This window comes from Myxocyprinus asiaticus, chromosome 41 (assembly GCF_019703515.2).
Source record: "Myxocyprinus asiaticus isolate MX2 ecotype Aquarium Trade chromosome 41, UBuf_Myxa_2, whole genome shotgun sequence".
Classification (NCBI taxonomy): domain Eukaryota; kingdom Metazoa; phylum Chordata; class Actinopteri; order Cypriniformes; family Catostomidae; genus Myxocyprinus; species Myxocyprinus asiaticus.
The window spans coordinates 5130894-5156904 of NC_059384.1; the positions used below are offsets into that span (position 1 = coordinate 5130894).

General features: G+C 37.3%; 1 protein-coding gene across 3 annotated transcripts in view; it reads right to left on the reverse strand.

Annotated features, from left to right (window-relative positions):
• Positions 1-23029, reverse strand: part of LOC127431536 (SRC kinase signaling inhibitor 1-like) — a 77023-nt gene extending 53994 nt beyond the window's left edge. The window contains exons 1-3 of one of the 3 annotated variants that reach the window (XM_051681987.1): positions 22848-23029; positions 5860-5981; positions 4748-4997 (exon numbers count right to left, since the gene is read on the reverse strand). In XM_051681987.1, the coding sequence (XP_051537947.1) occupies positions 4748-4939 (192 nt within the window). In that variant the 5' untranslated portion in view covers positions 4940-4997; positions 5860-5981; positions 22848-23029. Of the gene's footprint in view, positions 1-4747; positions 5003-5859; positions 5982-22847 lie in introns of all 3 variants that reach the window. The other 2 variants (XM_051681986.1, XM_051681985.1) reach the window with 2 other exon arrangements.
• Positions 23030-26011: the final 2982 nt, after the last annotated feature.

Here is a 26011-nt window from a genome sequence, read left to right on the forward strand (position 1 = left end):
CTCAAAAATGTGTGCCAGTGGTGTTTTTAGGAGGGAAGCAGTCCACCACAATCTGCAAACTCACAATCAGCTCTAACTCCATTCTGAACCACACACACTTTTTATTATCCAATTAATTCCCGACGGATAAAATCAAATACCACCCTACACCTACATTTTTCCTCATTGAATATCCTGTTTCACTTTGAAATATGTCGTAATCTGGAAGGAAATTAGGTTGCGAATGCCGTTTCATGTTGACTTCAACATCACCCTGCCCAGTCCTTCAATGATTTTCCTCTTCGAAGGTACCCTCTTTTTCCTTATGCCAGCTAGCTATGTGATATCATTGATTTTCCTTACATGGGCTGGTTACCATGGTAACGGCAGACTCCTCTATCTCTATCTCTCCTTCTCATTCCTGTGATGCTTTGAGACAGCAGAAGCAGCCAGCCGGGTAAATATACAGAGCAAATAGAGGGAAGGATGGACAGATTCCAAGGAGGAGAGGAAGCTGATCATGAAAGAAAGAGAGAGAAGGCTAAAGGGAAAGAGAGAGAAGTGAAAGTAAAATCATTGGGTATCATTCACTAATAATTGCATTTAAGTTCTCATGCAAAATTTCTACCGAATTCCGACAAAGTTGTGGTAAAACAGAAAGTGAAAACAATGGGTCCCATTCACTAACAATTGCATACGAATTGCGCAGAAAGCAAAATTTCTGCTGAATTTTAACGGTTGCGGGAAAACAGAATACGAAAACACTGTGTCTCATTCACTAATAATAACATTTGCATAAAGTTGCATATTTAAATCCGGAAAAAAAAAAAAAAAATTGCGTGTGCATCCTCGAGTAAGCCAAGTGTACCATTTTCTAAACCAGTTGAAACACATTTTATAGTATAGCCATAAACTACATGTGATTAGCAGCATTTTTATGCACAACCAATCACAGAGAGAATTATATTGCACATAATTTTAGTTACTTTGTAATAAGGCTTATTGTACAGTCACTTAGTTTTTCCATTTCTAATATTAAAATAAACAGCATTTCAACTTAACATATTCCATGTTTTTAGAGCCTAAAGGAATATTCCATTCAATCGACAGCATTTGTTGCATTATGATGTTTACCACAAAAAAAAAAAAAAATTCGACTTGTCCTTCCTTTTCTTAAAAAAAAAAAAAAAACAACAAAAAAGGGCGTTATGGTGAGGCACTTACAATGGAAGTCAATGGGGCCGTTTTTTAGGGTTTAAGGCAGAAATGGAAGCTTATAATTTTATAAAAGTACATTGATTCTTCTGTTAAAACTCATGTATAGTATTGGGTGGAAAAGTTGTTTAAATCATCGTTTTTACGGTCATCTTGGCAACAACAAAGTTTTAAAATTGGATATATATGATGTTAGTAAGTGATTTTATCACACTAAAATGATATTAACATGCATATTGTTTATGTCTTGTAGCTATGCTTTTGAAATGGTGAGTATATTAATTAGTGCTGTCAGAATAAATTTATTTAATTTTAATTTAATTTAAGTTCATTTTTCTTAATCGTGATTAACGCGTTTACCTTTAATACAGCATAAACCAGCATAAACACTTGTTGGGAGGGCGGAACCTTTGTAATGTGTCCGCCTGGAGTCATTACAGTGACGGACACACCACAACAGAGCTTCACTGTCAGTGATAAAAATAATGGAGTAAGGAGCTCTAAGCACTATTATTTGATGTACAAAACAAGCCATTCCAAAATTTAACTACCTGCTACAATCTCTCCCTGTAGATGTCCCCCTCTCTTATTTCAAGCAATTTGATAGCATAGCGAAGTCCTATATTTGGAATGGTAAACGTCCCAGATTGCATTTTAATAAGTTACATAGGCCGATAGACAAAGGTGGGCTAGGCCTACCCAAGATTTTGTTTTATTACTATGCGTTCAGTCTCAGACATTTGGCTCATTGGTCACTTCCACCTGAGAGAGCCCCTCACTGGTTTGTTATTCAACAGGCAGTTCTTGCCCCTATTTCGCCATTAAAAATAATCTCTATCAAAGTAATCGGAAAAGTTAAATTACACCCCGTTATTTCGCATTTACACTCAGTATGGACTAAAGTGTCCAGATTGTTTAAATTGGACACTTATTTAAATGTTGCCTCGAGCAGAACCCAAGACTGTGTATTGGCAAGTCCCCTTTCTGCTGGCCAGAGTGGCCAGTATTTTCTCAGAGCAGGAATAAATGCATTCACACAGCAGTTGCAAATGCATAAATAATGTTATGAGATGAATATTTTAAATGTAAAATTATGAGATATATAGAAATATGAAATTAATGAAAATATGAATAAATTCTCAACCTATGGGGACTAATTCTTTAAAGTCAACCTCCCAAAAGTTTACATTTAAATGAACTGGTGCTATTTTATTGCATTCCTTTCAGTATACTGTGGAAGGCTTTGTTTGGAAAATTTTAATAAAGCATTATATTGTAACATGCTGTTTTGTTTTATTTCCTAAGATGGAAATAAATGAATTTTGACAGGAAAATAATTATATGTAGTGTCAAATTTCAGCATTTTCCAAATCTGTGATTAATCGCAATAAACTACAAAAAAAAAAAAAAAAGTGATTAATCATAATTAAAAAATGTAATTGACTGACAGCCCTAATTTGAATATTTATGGACTGGTTCTATTCACTTTCACTGTGAGTGTAAATAACTGCATTTTATTTTTCTTTTTTTCATTTTATTGATTTTCTCTCCTTTTTCTCCCCAATTTGGAATGCCCAATTCCCAATGGCTCCAAGTCCTCGTGGTGGTGTAGTGACTCGCCTCAATCCAGGTGGCGGAGGATGAATCTCAGTTGCCTCCACGTCTGAGACCGTCAATTTGCGCAACTTATCACGTGACTTGTTGAGCGCTTTACCGTGAAGCGCTTTATGTGTGTGTGGAGGCTTCACACTATTCTCCATGCCATCCACGCATAACTCACCAGGCGCCCCACTGAGAGCAAACCACATTATAGCGACCACGAGGAGGATACCCCATGTGACCGGGCAAATTTAGTTGCTCAGGAGACCTGGCTGGAGTCACTCAGCACGCCCTGGATTCGAACTCATGAAATCCAGGGGTGGTAGTCAGCGTCAATACTCACTAAGTTACCCAGCCCCTCGTTTTTACTTTTTTTAAATGAAAAGGAGGGCCAAGTCTAAATTAGGTTTTGCAGTTATCAACATTATGTCAAAAATGCTGTCGATTAAAATGAACTTGTACTGAACCCGGAAAAATTCCTTTAGGGAGTCTGTCATTTTTCCATACATATAGTTTCAGTTGGTTCTAATTTTTTCCCCCCTTAATTTAGAATACTTTTAAGCGCAAACTTGTTAATTAATTATGATTTCTGCATCAACATGTCTGTACACAGGTTTTACGTCAAAATAATATGCACGTTTAGTGAATGGGACTCAGTGTGTTGGTAAATAATGTGAAAATGTGGAAGAGAATAACAGCAAATATAAATTCTAAAATAAAAGAAAAAAGAATTAAATAAAGTATTGACTGCAATGAGGAGGAGGATGAAGGGAAGGAGAGAGATAATTTGAGACGGGAGGAAGGATGACAGACAGGAAAGGTGAGTGGAAAACAACATAGAAAAGGAGAAAATGAAAAATACATGGCAGGCAGAAAACACTAATCAAAGGCCTTGTCAGTATTTAGACATCCTGATATTACTATCTGCAGTTTCTACTGACAAATAGTAGAGAAAACTCATGTTATGCAAATGCTGTGTAAATGTTAGGAACAATCTTAAAATAATGTTTTCAACATGAAATCAAAATTGAACCTATTTACTTTCTTATAACACATTCCTGGTCAGCGAACATTTTTCCAAAGAAATTTTTTTGTTTTGTTTTTGCAATCTTTTGTCAAAATGAAATGACATGCTCCATCTTTGCAACTACTTTCCTTTTCATCCGACATCACCAATCTCTCTTATTTTTCAAATCCTCCCCTCCAACTGCCCAACATATAAAGACCACTTTTCATGATCAACTTCATTCCTGATCAATTAAATAGAAACTTTTCACACTGAATATTCCGTTTCATTCAGAAATATGTAACGTTACAGACGTAAAATGGGTTGTGATTTCAATGCAACGTCCATTCGATATAATTAGTATTTGACCTCATACAATGTAAGGAGAAAACATTTAAGTGTAACAATGATTTTAATGTCCCATAAACATTTGATTTTTTTAAGCTGATATCGAAGTTCTAACAATGTTCTACATTAAGATCCTTGTAAATGTGTGCATTTTTTATAGTTCTTATTTAAGCCAATAATTGTTCCTAATTTTTAATAATGTGCATAGCCTCACTATTCGAATGTTTAGTTGTTAATACAAATTAAGCTGTTTTTAGGAATATATGTTATGCTATAACTTTCAACAACATTCTACTCACATTAAGAAAACAGGACAAATGCAACATTCTTACAACAAAAATATATGGAAAATGTTTTTAGAACATAAACTCTATGCTAGCTAGTGCGATTGGGACACAAAACAGGTTGGATTCGAACCTGCATTTCCCAAATGAGCACCAAGGCTCAACATATTGGGAGCATATGTGCTTGCCAAGAACTCCACACAAACACAACCACTGCAAAAATACAATGCATGCCACGCTTTCCCGCTCTGCTTAACATATTCCATGCATTTAAATACATACAAAGAACAGATCAACAGATTAAAACCCACATTACCTGCTGTCGTGCGCAGTTAGTGTTGACCAGCGTGGCAGCGTGCTGTGGAGGGTTTTTGTTTCGCTGGTGCTCCACGTCGCCGCCCTTGTGGAGCTTAGCGTAGGCCTCCAGGTCGGGGTTCGAAAGGCGGCGGGTGGAGCTGCCCAGAGTGTGATACCGGCGCTGATATTCTGCATCATCCCCACGCAACATCACAAGCACTTTATCTCTCCCGTTTATCTTCTATCCCTCCTCTATTTCTGTTTCTCTTCTTCTCTGGCACAAACCAGTGGGGTGAAAGAACAGAGAGCAAAGGTCAAGCTAGATATTTGGTTATGTTGGATAAAGACTATTAGGCTGAATCACATTTTTTGCATACTGTCTGTAATATGGTTCCCTCACTGTTTGACTAATGGATTTCCATGACCTTTCCATGACTTTCCAGATGTACATGTGTATTAGATAAGGATTTTTATATTTTACATTTTAGAGTGGAGCATGAGTTTTTTTATTTTTCATTTTATTTTATTTTTTAGAAATGCCCATGGCTTTTCAAGATTTTATTAATTACCATGACTTTTCCAGGCCTGGAAATCAACATTAAAATAATGACTGTTTTCAAATAGTCTGCCATTGCTAGCTAAATTCCCAAGTCAAACACAGCAACCTTTGGGTTACAGGGAAAAGCTTGAAAAATTCACACTTTGGGTACATTTACAAGTTTTAGAAGTGTACATTGTTTGGATTGAAAATCAAAGACAGAGCAAAGAGATAGAAAAGTGCATTGGTGCATGATGCTATAAAGAAGCTACCAAGAGAGATACGAAATCAAATCCTCAAATTACATCTAGATGGCCAATCAGTAACCTCCCTTCAGACCATTTGGATAGCAGAGTAACAAAATCATTCCAATAATCAACCAGCAACTAACAGAACTCTCAAGGACTAATCAGCAGTGATTGAGGCTCTGCAGTTCTTGGTTAACCAGTTCTTTGATAAGAGCAGTCCCTGTGCAGACATCTTGTAATCATCTAAACCTTATTAACCATGATAAATACACTTCAGCTAAAGTGGGCACAAATGTAATGTCCACATATGAGTGTTTTTGTGTGATGGACCATTGATTGATATACCTCCCAATTTTAACACTCCTCAGACAGACACATAAAGCTAGTCTGCCATGACAGGTGTCGACCTCGGCTCCTCTGAGCAGGTATGAACGATCAGCCGTAAGTGTTGAGGGATTCTGGGAATTCTAGCCAGAGGGGAGTCAGTAAAGTGGGTGAGAGATTAATGATCCTGCATTTAGTGTCAGGATCAGAGATTATAAAAGTTGTTTGCACACGAGTTCTGAACAGGTGAAAGAGCAGAGAAGAGAGAATGCATCACATAAACATTTATATTGAACTGCTAAATGGTTAAAAACAAGGGCTGGGTATCACCAATTAAATTACGACACAATACACATTGCAATAAATATGGCATGATTCAATAGGTTGCTATAAATCACAGTATTATATCTGGATCGCAAAACTGCTATAAAAGCGTGAGAAATTAATTATTCGTTAATTTAACAAATTATTACAATCCACATATATAAAAGCCATCGACAACTAATTAATGATACAATTAACATTGCAAAACATATGGCACAACTCATATCACAATTGGATCATGATTAAAAGTTAAATTAAAGCAATTCAAGCAAATACCTGAAAAATCGCTAATTTAATTTGTTCATTAATTGAACAGAAGGAAATTATACGAATGCACACATAAATCAATATCCATTGATATCTGTATTACGATGTGATATTGCGAGTAATGGAATTGCAATATATTGATTAAGACTGATTAATAGGGTGACTGTAATGAAATAAAAAATCTAGTCACCATGCAAGGAAAATATCACAATCAAATGAAAATTATTTTCTGTAAAAAGGAAAAGGTTAAGATAAGCAAATCTACTATATACACAACTGGATGAATGGCCAGATGAAAGGATGAAGAAGTCGATATTATGTATGACAGATTCATTATTTGATTTATTTCCAAACCTATGTCAGACATATCAATAAAGTGATTTGATTTGATTTGATTTGAGACATGGTTGTAATCTAAAAGCATAATGAGAAATGCCCTGCCATCCTTGACCGTCTGGAGGGCGTGTCCAGCGGTGCATCACAACATCAGAAGGCCATCCTGAATGGAGATAGTGACCTCGCAATTAAACATCCTCATGACACTCTACACACACTGTTAGCTCTAGGGTGGACAAACAGTGACATGGGATAGAAAGAAAATCTCTGCTGTCACTGCTTGAAATGTCAACTACCCACATGCCTGACACATTGGGTGATGATGTTAGGTAGGCAAACACATAAGTTGAGTCCAACTCATGTCATTTCACATTATCCTCCTCTTCTATCATTTTCTGTCTCCTCTCTTACTATCCCAGTCATTAAAATTAAACGGAAAGAAGAAAAAAGAAAGGAGAAAGGAAGGAGGGAAGATAGAAAGCAAAGAAGGATGAAGAAAGCAAAAAGGAAGGAAGCAAAAAAAAGATGGGAGGAAGAAAGGAAGTGAGATAGAAAGCAGAGATGGAAGGAAAAAGGAAGGGATGAAGGAAGGATTAAAAATAAAAAAGGAAGGAAGGTAGAAAGAAAGAAAAATGGAAGGAAGAAAAGAAGGGTTAAAGAAAGCAAAAAAGAAAGGGAAGGAAGAAAGCAAAACAGGAAGGGAGAAAGAACGAAGAAAGAAAGAAAGAAAGAAAGAAAGAAAGAAAGAAAGCAGAATGATGGGAGGTATGGATAAAGAAAGCAAAAAGGGAGGAAGGAAGAAAAAAATAAAAAAGGAAGGGATGAAGGATAAAAAGCAAAAAAGGAGGGGAGGAAAAGGAAACAGAAGGTAGGAAGGAATGAAGGAAGGAAGCAAAAAAGGAAGGTAGGATGGAAGATAGGGATGAAAAAGCAAAAGGAAAGAAGGAAGGAAAGATCGGAAGGAAGCTAGATAATTCGGAAAAAGAAAGCAAGGAAGAAAGGGAGGAACAAAGAAAAGAGTAAAGATAGCAAAAAAGGAAGGAAGGAAAGAAAGAAGCAAAAAACAAAGGGTGGAATAAAGGAAGAAGAAAGGAAGCAGAGAAGGAAGGAAGAAAGGAATGAAAAAGGAAGGGAAGAAGGATTTAAAAGAAAGAAAGAAAGCAAGGAAGGAAGGAAGGAAGGAAGAAAAGAAAAGAAGGGAGGAAGGGGTAAAGAAAGCAAAAAAGGAAGGAAGAAAGGAAGCAAAAAGAAAAAGAAAAAGAGGAAGGATAAAGAAAGCAAAAAGGAAGGAAGAAAGGAAGCAAAAAGAAAAAGAAAAAGAGGAAGGATAAAGAAAGCAAAAAGGAAGGAAGTAGGGAAGGAAGGGAGAGAAACAAAAAAGAAAGGGAGAAAAAAAGCAGACATGGAAGAAAAGAAGGAAGGAAACAGAAAAAGGAGGGAGGATAGAAGGAAGGATGGAAGCAAAAAACAAAGAAAGGGGTAAAGAAAGCAAAAAAGGAAGGAAGGAAGCAAAAAGAAAAAGAGGAAGGGAAGACAGAAGGATAAAGAAAGCAAAAAAGGAAGTAGGTAAGGAAGGGAGAGAAGCAAAAAAGGAAGAGAGAAAAAAGCAGAGATGGAAGGAAAGAAGGAAGGAAGCAGAAAAGGGAGGGAGGATGGAAGGTAGGGATGAAGAAAGCACAAAGTGGAGGAAGGGAGAAACAAAGCAAGGAAGGAAGGAAGGAAGGAAAGAAGCAAAAAATTATGGGAGGGAGGAAGAAAGAAAAAAGAAGGATGAAGGAAGGAAGAAAGGAAGAAAGGAAAGAAAGAAGGAAGGGAGGAAGGAAGGGATAAAGAAAGCAACATGGAATAAAGCAAGCAAAAACAAAGGAAGAAAGAAAGAAAGAAAGAAAGGAATAAAAAAATAATAAAGGCAAAAAGGAACAAAGAAAGGAAGGAATTAAGAAAGCAAAAAAGGATAGAAGGAAGGAATGAAGGGATAAAGAAATCAAATTTAAGGAAAGAACAAAGGAAGGAAGTAGTACAATAATTTAGAAACCCTCTAAAACTAGATAATGAACCTGACAGCAATTTGGGGAAAACGTGATAAACTCAACAGTGTTTGACAGCTACTTAAAATGCTGTTACAACATCTGCACCCCAGTGTCTTCACACCCTCACAAACACCTCTGCTTGTGAATGTCATGTTACAGCGTGTAACCAAACCTGACTACTTGGGATTTCCCACAATCCCATAAGAAAATAGTGAGCTGAAGAAATCTCTTGAATGAATAGGGAAACATCTTGAACAAATGGAAAACAAAGTCAAATTAAATGACCTGTGTGAATGTTTTTGCACATTTGTCCACCATATTGCTTAGAAAAGTAATAGCACACCTCACAAATAGTGCCCCAAAGTGTACTATTAATCATAGGGTTTGTGTAAATCCCTAACCTTAAGGATGAGCAGCAGTTGTAACAGTAATGATTACCTTGGCAAAAACCACTATTAAAAGATATTATTATACTGAAGTGATCAGGTCATACAAGAAACTAACAAACCGTCAAATCTTGAGGCTGATATCTCCGAGCATATGAGTAATCTCTTGGAAGGTGAAAGTATGATTAGATCCTATCTTATTAGTAGAGAAAAAAGCAGAACATCAACACACATACAAATTCAGAAAGCAGGGTGAAATAAAAACAAGCTTGAACTAATTCTGCTTGTTATCTAGCACACAACTTATTACACACACACACTAAATGACTAACAGCCATGTTGCTTTGGGAAAATAATGAGGAAACTGTCTAATTATAAGCATGAGCATTAAATCAATCGCAGCAATTTCTGAATTTTAATGAATTTTGCCACGAGAAAAACCCCTATCACAAAAATCATCAGTTGCCTGCGAATTCACACCAGTGGATTTAAATGAATCACAAAATCAGACCCCACACCACTACATTTTAATTAACATCCCCCTCTCGTTCTCTCTTTTATTTCTGGTGTCTCAGTGGAGGCAAGATGCTGTTTAACCTTTGACCTTGTGACAGACTGCCCGCTGGAGGCTTTTAACGGTCAAAGCTTAAGATTTGACACTAGTGTAGCTCTTTCAAGGGTCAGTCCCCTACTGAGGCATACTGCAGACAGTCAGAGGGGGTGTTTAAAATTAATAACCATCCTGTTTTGCATGCTATATCAGCAGTAAAACGTGCTACAGTGTACTGACCCCATGTCATCGAACAGCAGTGGAAACACAGATCATAATAGCTAGTTGTGGCATCTACGCCTCTTTCTTCTGTAAACATGCATGTTAAACCATCAGCATGCATATGCACACTTCTAGACCAACACATGGAGTCACAAATGTTGTGTGAAAAGCTCTGCAACATGTCCAGAACACCAAACCTAGCTAAAAACAAATGTACAATGTACACTGTCATTATTGTATACAGTTTCAGGTGAATAAGAACAGCATGGACTCCCTGCCATGTCATATTAATGAAAGAAAAATAGCTCTATGAACAAATGCCTCGAGTTACCTTGTGCAGCCAGATTTTTGACTATCAGCATAAAGTGTGGTCAGCTTATTCTGGCAACTTAGACAGGAAGAGGACATCCATCCATCTATCCACCTATGTCTATCTATCTAATCAGAGTAATGAAAGTTCGCCATTTTCACATGATTTGCATCGGGGCATCAGTACTCCGCTCAACACATGCGCCCAGCACTATTTTGACCTCCACGTGACGAGTGTTGCAGACAGCATCATGGAAGGGTGAATTTTACCAGTTTACCAGGCAAGAAAGCAAGTGGTACACAAAGCAAACATTAAAAAACATATATTAGGAGAAATTTACGTTAAGGTTTTAGGATGTTCTTGGTGCATTTCAAGGAATATTCTGGGTACAATACAGGTTAAGCTCAATTGACAGAGTTTGTGGGATAATGCTGAGCCTGATATAAAATAAAATTCAATAAAAAAAAGCAGAAATTGCGGCACTTATAATGGAAGTGAATGGGGCCAATTTTTGGAGCGTTTAAAGGCAGAAATGCGAAGCTTATTATTTTATAAAAGCACTTATTTTAATTCTTCTATTAGAATTTGTGAATCATTTGAGCTTGTTTAAAGGCCAGATATACTTCCAGAGAAGTTCTTCTTCGTTCAGGGGTAAAAAGAAGTTCTAAACAGCCGAGCAACGGTATACTGTTTGCGAACATTCAGACACCCGTCACATCGCTGTGGTAGTGATGTCCGATCCTTGAACAAATTGTTCTTTGGAGCCGATTTTCAGCAAGTAACCGGTCGAGCCGGTTCACAACATCGAACTGAATCGAACTTTAGTTCCGGGTTGATGACACAAGACTCACAGCTGAAGTAAATACTGGCTATGCAGCACATCGAACTGTCCGACTCAAAAAAATGATTGAGCCGGTCGGACTGTCGAAGTTTGCCGAGGACTTGCTATGTGCTGAGACGTTTATGGCAGTAGCCGAATAAAACATATAAAGTTTGTTTCTATGTTATTTTTGAATTATCAAATATTTGCAAATGTAGGACTTGAGACTTAAGTAGCCTAGGCATTTTTACTCGATGATGTTACTAATACTGGCAGGCGGATCTTTCGAGTTACTAGACCAGTTATTGAACCAAAGAACCTGTTCAAAATGAAGGAATCAAACCTACAGGCAGAATCGAAAGTCAGCTCTTCAGTCATGTCAGACTCAAAAAGAACCAAAAAACCCGGTCCACGAACTGTCGAAGTTTGCCAAGGTTTACAGAGGAGTCTGATTAGTGAGCTGCTGATCCTATGTGCATGCGTGTACCGAGGACATGAACGAGCACGGAGCGAATTGTACGTTTCTTTATTTCCAGTACATTTTGGTTGTCATTGACTGAAAAACATAAAAAAAAGTGGTAAGTGGAGCTTCAGGTCACACCTACTGATGACGTGGACCAATGGCAGCAAGGCGGTGTTTAGCAGCCGGTTAGAAGATTTCCTAAAAGTTCGCCCAGGTGAGCTGTTCCGAACTGCCGAAACAAATGCAAAAACACCTTCTTTTTAGTCAGATTTTGTTTTAAATGACATCATAGCCGTTGATTCTTCGATTTTGTATTAAGTATATCTGGGCCTTAAGTAGGGTGACCATACGTCCTCTTTTTCCCGGACATGTACTCTTTTTCGGACCGTAAAAAATGTCCGGCCGGGATTTCTAAATTTGCGAAAATGTCCAGGATTCGGCTTTAGTTGCATTATGATGAGCATCTGGTCTAATACTTCATTGTGTGTGCTCATATTTGCATTGCTTTAACCCCTCTTTGTAAGTCCCGCCTTCTCGCACACCAATTGGTCGATTATTAGAGGCTTGCAGCAACTATTGGCCGAATTCCTGCCTGTCAGTCTCTCCGCGCACGAGTGAAGCCTGTTGTGTTCAGCATCAAACAGTTGCTTGACAGCAGCAGCAAATGACAGCTGAGTGGAAACAATGCCCAAATGAAAGTGCAAATTTACAGAAGATTTGCACAAAAACTTTCCATGCTTTTGTCCAGGTCGAGATCCGTGGGAAGCAGAATGTATGACATGTAAAGCTGGCACTTATGTGTCAGTTGCTAATAAAGGTGCAAGTGATTTAGAAGCACACATTAGCTTTGCAAAGCATAAAGGGTCAGCAAAAGGTGAAAGTTCATCAGGTAAATTAAGGGACTACTTTTTGCGACCAGGTAAAATTGTTATCACATTGCTTCATTTTCCATGGCCATTCAAAATAATAGTAATAGTAAATGAAGGTACACTCATAGCTTCAAATATTTTATTTTAGTACAAGGACATTCAAAAGAATGTTGGACATTTTTATTTATTTATATATATTTATGTTATGCTAATAGAGTGTCTTTTTCACTGTATTACAGTTTGCATTCATAGTAACACTGTTTTGAACCCTATTAGTCCACCCCACCCCACCTACCCCACCTTAAGTCATTTAATTTGCCATTTTTGCAGTCGTTTTAGCATTTACGGTGTTACGTTGTCATGGCAACAAAACTGTAAAGTTGGATAGAACTGCACAGAAAAGGACAGTAAGCGATTTTATCACGTGCATATATTTTACGTCTTGTGACTACACTTTTGAAACATTATTGAGTATTTTAACGTTTACAGATTGGACCCATTCACTTTCATTGTAAGTGCCTCACTGTTACCTAGATTTTTTCATTTTTTAAAGAAAAGGAGGGACAAGTTGAGATAATATTTTGTGGTAATCAATATTATGCCACAAATGCTGTCGCTTGCACTGAACCTGGGATTTTCCTTTGAAACTTGAAGAATTCCAATGCCATTTCAACTCATCTAAACATTGCTCACTCAAAAACAATCATATATTTCACTAATTGTCACTAAGATACATACAACTATACTTCAGATGGAGAAGAAGAGATGCAAAAACAGAGAAAGGGGACAGCTGCCCTACATCATGACAAGTCTGAATGGGAGGATTTGAATGCCCACATTATGAGATCAGAGCATGAAGAGATGTGGAGGATTTACACACGAATTGTGTGTTTGAGGTATATGCGCGAGAGTTCACTGCGTTTAAAAATACCTGTGCAGCTCTAGAGCCATTAAACAGCCAGAGACTTCAGAAAAATGACCGAAAAACAAATAGAGAGAGAAAGGCATGCAGCCCACTTACTGTACAGCACCGTGGCTGCAGATGCCTTCAAAGGAAACTCTGCCCTGATATGAAAATCCATAATCCAACAGTAATGAGAGAGCAAGAGAGAGTGAGTGAGTGAGAGAGTCACTGTGCTGTCTTTACTGACTAGAATGCAAAGCCTCGCGGGTGGAGTGACTGTCGTGTCAGATAATTGTCGGAACAAAACAAAAATATTCAGAAAGAAGTAGAACAACACTTGTGTAATACAAATAGATGACCGTTCTTTTCCACACTTACTCAAGAATTTCATCAAGAATATTTAGTAGGGTTTGCTAAGGCAAGCATCCATTACTATTGCTCATATTTAGGTTTAGGGATTTGAACAAACCCCTAAACCTAATTATTAAAAGTCAGTGCATCACCCTTCACTCATGTTTGTGTTCGGACATGATAACTCACATAAAATCAAGTGGCTTGTTGAGGAGAGCCAAGCTACTACTTTTCTAAACAATAAGTCTTACGATTTTCGCCATGCAGACAATAAAACGAAAATCCACTTTTCCTGAACCAACTGCTAGGCAGCCCCATGATGATTCTGATTGCTGCTGGACTGATGTCTGGTTCCGGTCTTTATTAGAAGCAATGTAAAAATGACCGGAAAAAAGCGATTCAGAGAACAACAACCATTTTAAGTGTTAGTTGGAGTAAAACTGGCTCTTTCAGAAAAAAGTGGATAGACTAGAATATCATAGAGACATGGGGGTGGGCTCTTTTGACTTGGGACAGTAAGCAACCACCTAGCAAACTCCCAGAACACCCTAGCAACCGCATAGCAACACCCCAATAACCATTCAGAACAGCTTAGCAATCACAATGTAATGCATGAAAAAAAAAACAGTAATCACATAGCAACACATTTACAAACTTTCAAAACACATTAGCAACAACTCAAAATACCTTAGCAACTACAAAGCAATGCCATGCCAATCATCCACAATACCCTAGCAATGTGATGAAGGAAATATATAAAATCTAGCTTACAAATTACACACTTTGTAGAGGAGTAATAAAGATGGATAGATACACAACAGAACTGAAATATTGTAAACACCGTCCTCCTACTTGACATCTCATCAGTTCATATTTTACTGCTACTCCAACAGCGTGAGATTTTATCTTTTGAAGCATTCAGCAGTAACAGCACACTGTGGGTTTGAATCTCTGGGGACGCAGGTATAAAGATGGTTGGGAAGAATTCGTTTTATACAGAAAAGGTGCTCTGAGATTTGTTAGCGTGGTAAAGGGAGATGTGGTAACACAAGTGTCAAGACATCCCTGTAGGAAATAGAGGATACTAACTTCTGGCAGAGATAAAACAGTCATTTTAATATCTACATTCTCACAGTACTGTGTTCCACGCAGCCATGACTATCAAATCGGTGGATTTAAACATGGATGGATGGGTGGAAGGACAGAGGGATGAACATATAAATGAAGATAAATCACTGTCTGAGCAACATGGCAAGAATTCTAGTCCAAATTTAGAAGGAAACTAAGAAGCTTGTCTCATTATTCAGCGTCATCATGAGTAATAATAGACTGATTTAATAGGCCAGGCCTATTAATGTTCTAACATTTTATTATTTGAGATCAACACTGGCAGATCAACAGACTTGCTTGTTCTTCCTTAAACCTGATTTATACAATGGAAGAAGCCAAACTTTTTCCCCCTGAACGAACTAAAGCACCATTGGCAAACGAAACCTGTGTTTACACTAAATTGTTTTAAAATTAGGTCAGCGACAAAAATAAGCAAAGAACATCACGTCCAGACCACACTCATGATTGGTTTTAACTAATCATAACACCCTCCTAGGTTAAGAAATGTACACCTTAGCAAAAACATCAAGCCTGATTTCGTAATAAATCACCACTGTGGCAAAATGTATGCAAAATTATATTATGTGTCTCCTTACACGTATCGCGGCAGTTCTGAAATGTCAAGTGATTGGCACTAAAAACTAGTGAAATGTTTTCCCAAACAGATGAGATTTTTAAGATGAACTATCTATCGTGTTTTAAATCAACAGAACCCTAAACCTTAAACATAAGCGATAGTGTCATTAAAAGCAAATGTAAGATGAAAAACGCAATTGCTAAAGAAACTACGTCATTTTGTGATTCTTCTATGACACATTCGTGTCTATTTACATGCTCATTAGAACTCATACCCTGATCCTTTGCATCGCAAGTGCAACTCAACACTGATCAGCCACAATATTAAAACCACTGACAGGTGAAGTGAATAACATTGATTATATAGTTACAATGGCACCTGTCAAGGGGTGGGATATATTAGGTAGCAAGTGAACAGTCAGTTCTTGAATTTCATGTGTTGGAAGCAGGAAAAATGGGCAAGCATAAGGATCTGAGCGACTTTGACAAGGGCCAAATTGTGATGGCTAGACGACTGGGTCAGAGCATCTCCAAAACGTCAGGTCTTGTGGGGTGTTCCTGGTATGCAGTGGTTAGTACCTACCAAAAGTAGTCCAAGGAAGGACAACCAGTGAACCGGCGACAGGGCACCCAAGTCTCACTGATGCAAATGGGGATCGAAGGCTAGCCCGTCTGGTCTGATCCCACAGAAGGGCTACTTTAGCACAAATAGCTGAAAAACTGGCCATGATAGAAAGGTGTCAGAACACACAGTGCATCGCAGCTTGCTGTGTAGCCACAGACCAGTCAGAGTGCCCATGCTGACCCCAGTCCACCACCGCAAAAGAAAGAAGGTGGCCTGGTCTGATGAATCACGTTTTCTTTTAGATCATGTGGATGTGTGCGTGTGCATCATTTACCTGGGGAAGAGATGGCAGCAGGACGCACTATGGGAAGAAGGCAGGCCGGCGGAGGCTGTGTGATGCTCTGGGCAATGTTCTGCTGGGAAACCTTGGGTCCTAGCATTCATGTGGATGTTGCTTTGACACGTACCACCTACCTAAATATTGTTGCAGACCACGTCCACCCCTTCATGGCAATGGCCTCTTTCAGCAGGATAATGCGCCCTGCCACACTGCAAAAATTGTTCAGGAATGATTTGAGGAACATGACAAAGAGTTCAATGTGTTGAATTCACCTCCAAATTCCCCAGATCTCAATCCGGTTGAGCATCTATGGGATGTGCTGGACAAACAAGTCTGATCCATGGAGGCCCCACCTCACAACTTAAAAGACTTAAAGGATCTACTGCTAACGTCTTGGTGTCAGATACCACAGGATACCTTCAAGGTCTTGTGGAGTCTTGATGGGTCAGAGCTGTTTTGGCGGCACAAGGGGGACCTACACGATATCAGGCAGGTGGTTTTAATGTTGTGGCTGATCGGTGTATCAGTTGAGCTACTGCGAACAAGCTTGTAAATGTAATTGTTTATGTGATGCAAACGTTAAAATCCATTGAAAAATAATGCGCTACACTGAAAGTCTTTTGATGTCACAAGTATTTTGTGTGAAACAGGGCAAAATGTAAACTAATAGTCGGCCCTTTTACTTGTGATTTGTGTTAAAGGCAATAAAAGTCATTGTTGTTGAAGCGCCTCTAGTGTTTATTCCACCAGGAAACTGATGCGATACATACAATGAACTACATAAAAATAATTTAGCAAAAAATCAGGTATAATGACGTGTTTCTATGGGACCAGGTAGAAAAGGTTAGTGCATTTCTTCATAATTTTTAGGCGAACTAAACGAAGCCTGTTCGCCCAGCAGGTATAAATCAGCCTTTAGTCCATACCAAAATCTTCTACTACTAAAAGGTGGCATTCAGTGTTAACCTTGTCTGTTTTAAAATATTATTAGTGAATTTTGAGTAAATATTGTGTAAAATGAGTGTTCATTATTCATGAGCCAGATTTTACCTAGTGAACACGGTTGCAATCCCTTCAAACTTCCAAGCCCCAATTCAGTGTCCAGAAGAAAAATATATATTGGATTTTGGTGGGAATAATTATATTCTATTGTGTTACATATGTGAAGTGCTGTGTATGCAGCATATTTTGTTATCTTATTGTTATAGCATCAATTATCGAATTCTATAATGCATAGCTGCAATCCATCTAACCATGGGTCTTGCGTGCACATGCGCCTTTCTTTCTAATCCATGCAGTCTACAGGGATGCACATTTACTGATCCTGTCTCTCCTCTCCTATCAGCCTCTTCCACCCCGTCTCTCCTGGCACTCATTTACTCCTTAGCCAACTCCCTCCTCTTCCTCTCTCAGTAGTGAGCGGATCTCTAATTCCCATTTCTTCAGCAGGACGTACACGGTCACTGAAATGACACTGCAGAGAGCTTGTTCTACTCTATAAATGATCAAGAGTATGCAATCGGTGTTTCTGGTCTATTTTGTATGTGTGGTTTGTTTATTAAATCAAGCATAAAGCTGTACAATAGGTATTTATGGATTCTACTGAAGTGTGTTATATAGAGAGAAATAGGGAAAGAGAGAGAGGGGCTTCGGTTAACAACAACAAAATTCGAGCATGTCAACCAACTGAAATCACACTGCTTCGAACTTTTTTGAAAGGTATCGTGTGTGTGCATGTTTAAATACAAGGCTAAGTGATCTAATCAGAAAGCGTATGGATGGATCCACATGGATGGATGGATGGATGGATGGATCCATCCCATCTGGCACCAACAATCATCCATCGTGCGGCAGCAGTACAGTGTATAAAATCATGCAGATATGGGTCAGAAGCCTCAGTTAGTGTTCACATCAACCATCAGAATGGGGAAAAAATGTGATCTCAGTGATTTGGATCGTGGCATGATTGTTGGTGCCAGATGGGCTGGTTTGAGTATTTCTGTAACTGCTGATCTCCTGGGATTTTCACACACAACAGTATCTAGAATTTACTCAGAATGGTGCCAAAAACTAAAAACATTTAGTGAGGGGCAGTTCTGTGAATTGAAATGCCTTGTTGATGAGAGAGGTCAACATGAGAATTGCCAGACTGGTTCGAACAGACAAAGTCTACAATAACTCAGATAACCACTCTGTACAATTGTGGTGAGAAGAACAGCATCTCAGAATGCTATTCTGAGATGTGGGTTGGTGCTGTTTTGGCGGTACGAGGGGGACCTATGCAGTATTAGGCAGGTGGTTTTAATGTTGTGGCTGATCGGTATGTACACACACCTTTCTCTTCTGGGTCTCTAAATCTACTCCCAACAGCAGCCTTTGAAGCTTCATTGACAGAGACAGATGTTCATGACATCCCAACAGTAACAGTAGCACAAAAGAAAAACACATCCACACACTTCTTTTTTCTTCATTGTTCCATCATGCAGATAGAATTTTCTTTATCTCAAACAAAAAACACAGACTATCCCATCGAGACGCAAACACTGTTGTGATGACTGAAGCGTTACCATCAGACGGCGTGAGATTCTCAGAGGTATGAGATGTACAATCAACAAACCGCACAGATTAAACAAGAAAACACTTTGTGCCTCGTGGAGCAGAGAGAGACCTACAAATGCTGTCGAGTTGTTGTGTCACGGGTCTCGTGTTATGATGGGCTTCCCTGTGAAAGTAATGGTAAACTCAGATTGAGCAACAATGGAACTTTTTTGGATCAATTGTAAATCTTGTGATGATAAAACGTATAATATTACACTTACACTTATTAGCAATTTAATTTGATCAAGGCTTCCATCAACTTCCTCTGCCACTTTGGCATGTTTATGGTATACATTATATCAGAATATCTTAAAGGTGAATTGTGTAGGTTTGCACAGAGATAATAAAAATATTTAAGTGGCTCCTTCAATGTATCATGGCACTTTCAGGAAATGAACACTGGAGGCGCTACAACAACAATGACTTTTATTCACTTTTACACAAATCACATATAAAACGGCAGATTATCAGTTCATAAACTCAGAGAGAATTCAACTCGTTTTTTGCACCACACAGTGGACATTTCACCTTGGAACTGCCATGATATGTGTAAAAAATCATGCAATTTAATTTAGCAAAAACACTGTGGATAATCAGTTGCATATTTATCTTCTATAGCCTACTATGTGGAACTGATTGGAAGTACCCTTTCATTTAGGGCCCTTTCTGAGCATATGGTAGGCCCTAAGTGAAATCCAACGTAGAGCACCCCACCGCCGGGATCCAGACCCACCCCTGAATGACATCACAATACAGTCTTAAACAAATTTTAATACACTAACTTAAAATTGGAATATATTAACTACACGAAACGCAAAAAAAAAAAAAAAAAAAAAAATTTTAAACAAATTAACAACTCGCAGCATTTAGTAGATTTTAAAAAAAATAATAATAATAATAAATACATTTAAAAAACAACCTTGCTTTGCGGGGCCCCCTGGTGGCTCGCATATAGCTAGAAATGGCCCAGATTACATGTGTAAAGAAGCACAAAGCTCGATTATAAAAGAGAGTAGACAGAAAAATAATTTCATAAAAATGTTTAGCCTAATGTGTGATCAAAATTGTATTATTAACTAGTTTACTGAATAATGTAGCAGAAAGATGTACAGTAATTCCAATGAAAATCTAGCAGAAAAAAGACAATATCAAGTCAACATTGTCAATATTGATGGACTGGGGAGAACTTATATTTCAAAAGATTATGTTTTATATGATCTTCACCTTTATTGTAATTTTAGGCCACGCCCACACTTATGTGTTTTCATTTGAAAACGCATAGATTAGGTTATATTTACGCCTCTCATCCACACTAGAACAGCGGTTTCTTCCACTGAAAACAGACTTTCAAAAATGCTCTCCGAAACTGCATACTTTGGAAAACGATGATGTTAGTAAACTGAAAACAGATGTTTTAAACTTATTAACCCTTTAAGCTCAGATAATAACTACAGTCCTGACCAACACAAAATAGGCATAATTTTAAAGCTTAGAAGCTAAACTTTACAATGGATGCAGGCAGGACCAAATCTGAACAAGCGCTTTGAAATTAGCAGACAAATCAGAAGTGTTTAGTTTTGATAATCAATTAATCATTTTGCACTGCACATATTATTGTAATCTGTAAAAGCATCATACTGATCAAATAGCCATTTGTCATACGTCGTTGGAAAGCTCTCAAAGAGTAGAAAACAACAAGCCTATTTGTTTTACTCACAGACAAAAATATAGACATTCTGTACGTTACATGTAAACAGGTGTTACTTATATGCTGCATCTTTGTAATGCTATAAATTTTGATTGCTTTGTCATATCAAAACAACATTTTACTCGAAGCTACCTTATTTACACCCTGAGATATACAATGTCAAATCAGAAAAACAAGTAAGAAATTTCATTTTTGGCTCATTTGTATTTATTTATTTTTAGGCAGAGAGTCTCAGAATTTATCATAATCTATATTATTAAAACATTTGAAAATTTTTCTTTTTTTTTTTTTTATCCCCTTTTCTCCCCAATTTGGAATGCCCAATTCCCACTACTTAATAGGTCCTTGTGGTGGTGTGGTTACTCACCTCAATCCGGGTGGCGGAGGACAAGTCTCAGATGCCTACTCTTCTGAGACAGTCAATCCGCGCATCTTATCACGTGGCTCATTGTGCATGACACCGTGGAGACTCACAGCATGTGGAGGCTCAGGCTACTCTCCGCGATCCACGCACAACTTACCTCACTGAGAGCGAGAACCACTAATCGCGACCACAAGGAGTTTATCCCATGTGACTCTACCCTCCCTAGCAACCGGGCCAATTTGGTTGCTTAAGAGACCTGGCTGGAGTCACTCAGCACACCCTGGATTCGAACTTGCGACTCCAAGGATGGTAGTCAGCGTCAATCTCGCTGAGCTACCCAGGCCCCCCTGAAAATGTTTCTTTAAAATTATACCAAACACTTGACCCTCCATGTTTTGTTTTGTTTTCAAGTTACAAGCCTTTAAATTTGGGTATGCCACTGAAACAGGAAATCTTTAAAAACACCCTCAGAGTTTAAAGTGTTAATTAGTCTGGACATTGCCCTAGTCATATTACATAAAGTCGCTGCATTCCAGACAGAGACATCATGTAAATAAAAAAATTAAAAAAGCATATATTTATGATTCATTTCAAATCTTTTGAGATCTCATTTTGAAACATCAATTATGGCATAGTCGGCAACCCCATAGAAACATGCGTACGGATAACTCCTTCATTTTTGTGGAATTAAAGGGATTGTTCAACCAAAAATATGGGTCATATGGGTTTGAAACAACATAAGGGTGAGTAAATAATGACATAATTTTTATTTTGGGGTGAACTATGCCTTGAACTGACATTTAAAATGATCAGTTGTGATCTGTTTGGCACTGCAAGGGGCATGAAGGGCAATATACTGCATGATCATTTGGGCACTTATGCAATTTGGCGTTTTATTCTTTTTTATTATTTTGCCAATTTATAATTGGTCGGGTGGGACGACTGCACTGGTTTCTCTCCTGTCTTTTCCCTTCATCCGTTCATCCCTTTCTCTACGGATTAATTCTAGTTTCAATCAACCTCCTCTCATGTCATCATGTCGTCTTGTCATTTTCTTTCCTCAATATAATTTTCTCTCTGGTTTTATCTAATCATGTGTTTGTCAACGAATGGGTTAACCAGTATGATATTCCCATGATGATCTCTCCCCACTACATCTGGATGGGTTATTTTGTCCAATTTCTCCTCGTTTCGCTCTAAATTTCCTAGAAATCTACTTGTACTGTTAATGGCGCCTTTATTTACCTGTACAGCTTCATATGTCTCTTTCGGTCCTGTAATCTATTATAGAAGTCTCAATTTTGTGTATTCCCAGACCCTTTAAATCTCGCAACATAACCTCTATGATGTTTGTCTGCCAAGGAAAGATTTTAGCCTCTCTGATCACTTTATCTGTCTCACTCTCTCTGCAGTCCATAAAATGATGAAGAGGCAGTCACCACATCCCATCAGTCCACTATACACACACTTATAGCAGTTCAGAGCACAGCATCTCTTCATATAGCTCACACGCATCAAGAGTCCATTACGGTGCATTAAAATCCACAGCAGCCATGCATCAAGACACGCTGTGCCCACCACACAGTGTCAATGCGTCTGTCTCCCTCTCTCTGCCTGTCTGTCTCTCGTTCTGTGAATATTAGAACATAAAAATTGCCTTGTAATTATTGATTGTTTCAATGCAATAGAAACTGGAGCTTCAGTGTTAGGGGGAAGAAAATGTGCAGTGTTTTACGCAGCCTTTATCTTAAGCATCCCCTGAAGCAAACCTCACATTGTCAATACAAGTCAGATTTTCACAGTGAAACAAGAGCAGATTTGTGACTCCTCTCGTAATGGATTAGTCATTAAATTGTGTAGACAAATAAAGGACAGTCTCAAACCACACATGATAACATTAGTGCAAAGCCACATACCTGCCGAGGCTGGTGCTGTCTGCTCTGCCACCCTCTTTTTATCTTCTCAGCCGTCTTATGCAGCCTTGTCTTCCCTCTTCTGTTCTGTAATATCCATTTTCATCTTTCTCTTCCTCTGTCTCTCTCTGCTTGTCTATAGAAGAAATAGTCTGCAACAGCCTATGGCTGGCCAGCGTGGTGTATGTGTGTGTGCGTGTGTGTGTGTGTGTGTGTGTGTGTGTGTAGGTCCGCATGGCACAAACAGAGCTCATCTGATATTCATACAAACCCCCACTCCTCTCCTCTTAAAGGTACAGTGAACCAATACACCACACATGGGCTGAAGAAGCAGGTTCATGGAATGAACCATTGTGAGAAAAAGAGAGGAGGGTGACAAGTTGCAGAATAGCTACACTCATGCATACATGAACTATAGAAGCAGATTTGCATGTACAGCTGCAGTAACATTATGCCATGAGTGGGAAATTAAAATATAGATGCAGGTGAAGGTCACCTCTAATCAACACCTTGTACAAAATAAAATAATGAATATACTATAAATGTAATGCCAAAGATTGTATATCATAAATTCAACTTAAAATGACTATATAATAACTCTAGCATATTTTCAATATTATTTTTTATAATAATATTATAAACATAATGCCAAAGATTGATTTAATTGAGCAAGTAAATAAATATCATTTAAAATGACCAAATTATAATAAATTATATAATATTTAAAATACTATATTTATAATAATATTATAAACGTAATGACAAAGACTGTATATATTATAATTCAACTTAAAATACCATATAAAACATATATTTGCAATATTATTTCTATATTATTACAAATGTAATGCCAAAGTTTGTATTTAAAATAGCAAGTAAATAAATATGATTTAAAATGACCATATCATAATAAATTATAATATATACTATAATATAAATAAAATTTTTATAATATTAATATAAACACATCTATATAATAATATACATATAAACAAACATATAAATAATATAATTATGTAGTGTTTTCCTATAAATCTAAACTATTTGAAATATTGTTAGTTATTTATATATAAACATATTATTTATATAACTACCTTTTATGAAATAAAATACAGTCATTTATTAATTAAAATTGTAAAATTTAACTTAAATATTTTTATCAATATTGTTTAAATAAAACAGATTTCTTTTAAAATAAATAAATACATAAATTAATTACATTTACACAGAATTCTATAATAATAATATATGAAAATATATTATATTTATTGGATATTTTATATAAATATTATAATTAAAATATATGATTACATAAAATAAAAATGTAAAAATATAAATTTATTATGATCATTATGTAAATTATCTACTTTAGAATAAATAAATAAAATATTTTAGCAAAGAAATAAAACTACACTAATCTGCTAAATAGCAATCAGATTGTAATATATTCACATTAAATTAGATTTTTTTGTTTGTAAGGGAAAAATAAAGTGAGCAGGTCACTTTAGAAAGACGTATCGTAACACTACCTGAAATTCGATCCACTTTCTGTCACACTAAACTCACAGACCCATGTGTCATTTGAGCTTCAGAAGAGAAAAAATATTCCACATACAGTTACATATAATATCAACCTAATAATCTGGATATGCACAAAAGGTACTATTGGAAATATATATTACTTCAATGCAACAGAACTCAGAAAGCATTGCCCAGTCTGTCACTATAGATCATAGTTGGGGCCAATTCAATTTCAGTAAAGTGTAAAGCTTGTTTTAATTTGGAAGGTGTAAATAATTAATCAGAAGAGCAATTACTCCAAAATGTGTGTTACTTGGAACAATTAATCGAACCTAACTCTAATCTGTCTGAAATAAAACTTATTTGAATAGACTTTACACATCCATCATCAGTGTATTTTTCTCTGCCTCTCTGCCCTAGTTTTAGGAGTAAACACCACAGACAGGTAGATTCAGCAGTGTGTGTATTGGAAAGGTATTTTCATGTTAATTTGGGGACACTGTACAGTTTAAAATAAATCATACTTCATAACTAATCAGGGTGACTGACCGGTTGAGTGTGGTAGGTTGTATGGTAGATAGGATGGAGCTATGGTAGAGCTTCAGCAAGCTGATTTGAACAAAGTAAAAAGGGCAAAAAGTCCTGGAGACACTGGGCACAAAACACTAAACTACACAATTAGACATCCATATAGACTCCTTTAGTGTTAAAAGAGCTGTTAGCCATTCATTACAATTAAGCTCTATCGACAGGAAATAATTTTGACTTGTCCCTCAGTTTGTAAAAACAAACAAAAATCCCATCTACAGTAATGCACTAACAATAAAAGTCTATGGGGCAAGACATTCCAAAAGGGTTAAAAGTATAAATGTGCAGCTTATATTTTTGTTAAGCTCTTTTATTTATTCTTCCATAAAAAAAATTGAACTTTTTAGGCAGATGAAATTCTGTGGATTACGTTTTTCCTGCGTAAAAAGTAATTTTCTGGGATCCTCATGCATATCATGCGAGTTGAAAGATTTAATGTAACTTTGCACAGGCAAGGAGAAGAAGCGTGTTTATCACAATAATCTCGTAGTTAACACATATAATTAGGGTGGCCAGACATCCGTTTTTCCCGGGACAGTCCCATATTTAAACACTTTTTCTAGTGTTCCGAATTATTCTGAAATAATCATGTTTTGTACCGTATTTCCCCTCTCCTAAAATTTCTCTGTGGCTTTCTCAATCACGTTGAGTATTCTAATCAAAGGTAGCCAAGGATAGGGCTTGTAAAACCAATAAAATCACACGTGTTATTTGAAGTACATGATTGGATTAAACTATCCAATCACAGTCCCCTATCAATAGACGTCCAGTTAGTGAACTGATTGAAGAGTCAGTTTTAAAGAGCACACAGATGAAATTGCGGCTGGAAAAATGTCAAGGAAGCGTACATGTTTACATTTCTAAAAAAGGAGTCACAGACAGAGCCTAGTAAAGTGAGGTGTGAGATTTGTGGAGCTCACTTTTCCAACGCCCATGGAGGCCGCACCGACATCGCGCAGCATGTTCATACAAAAAAGCATGTAGATGCTGCTAAAAGTGTGCCACACCAAGTGTTAGCAATTTTTTTGTGAAGCAAAGTTCCTAATCTGACAAGGTGA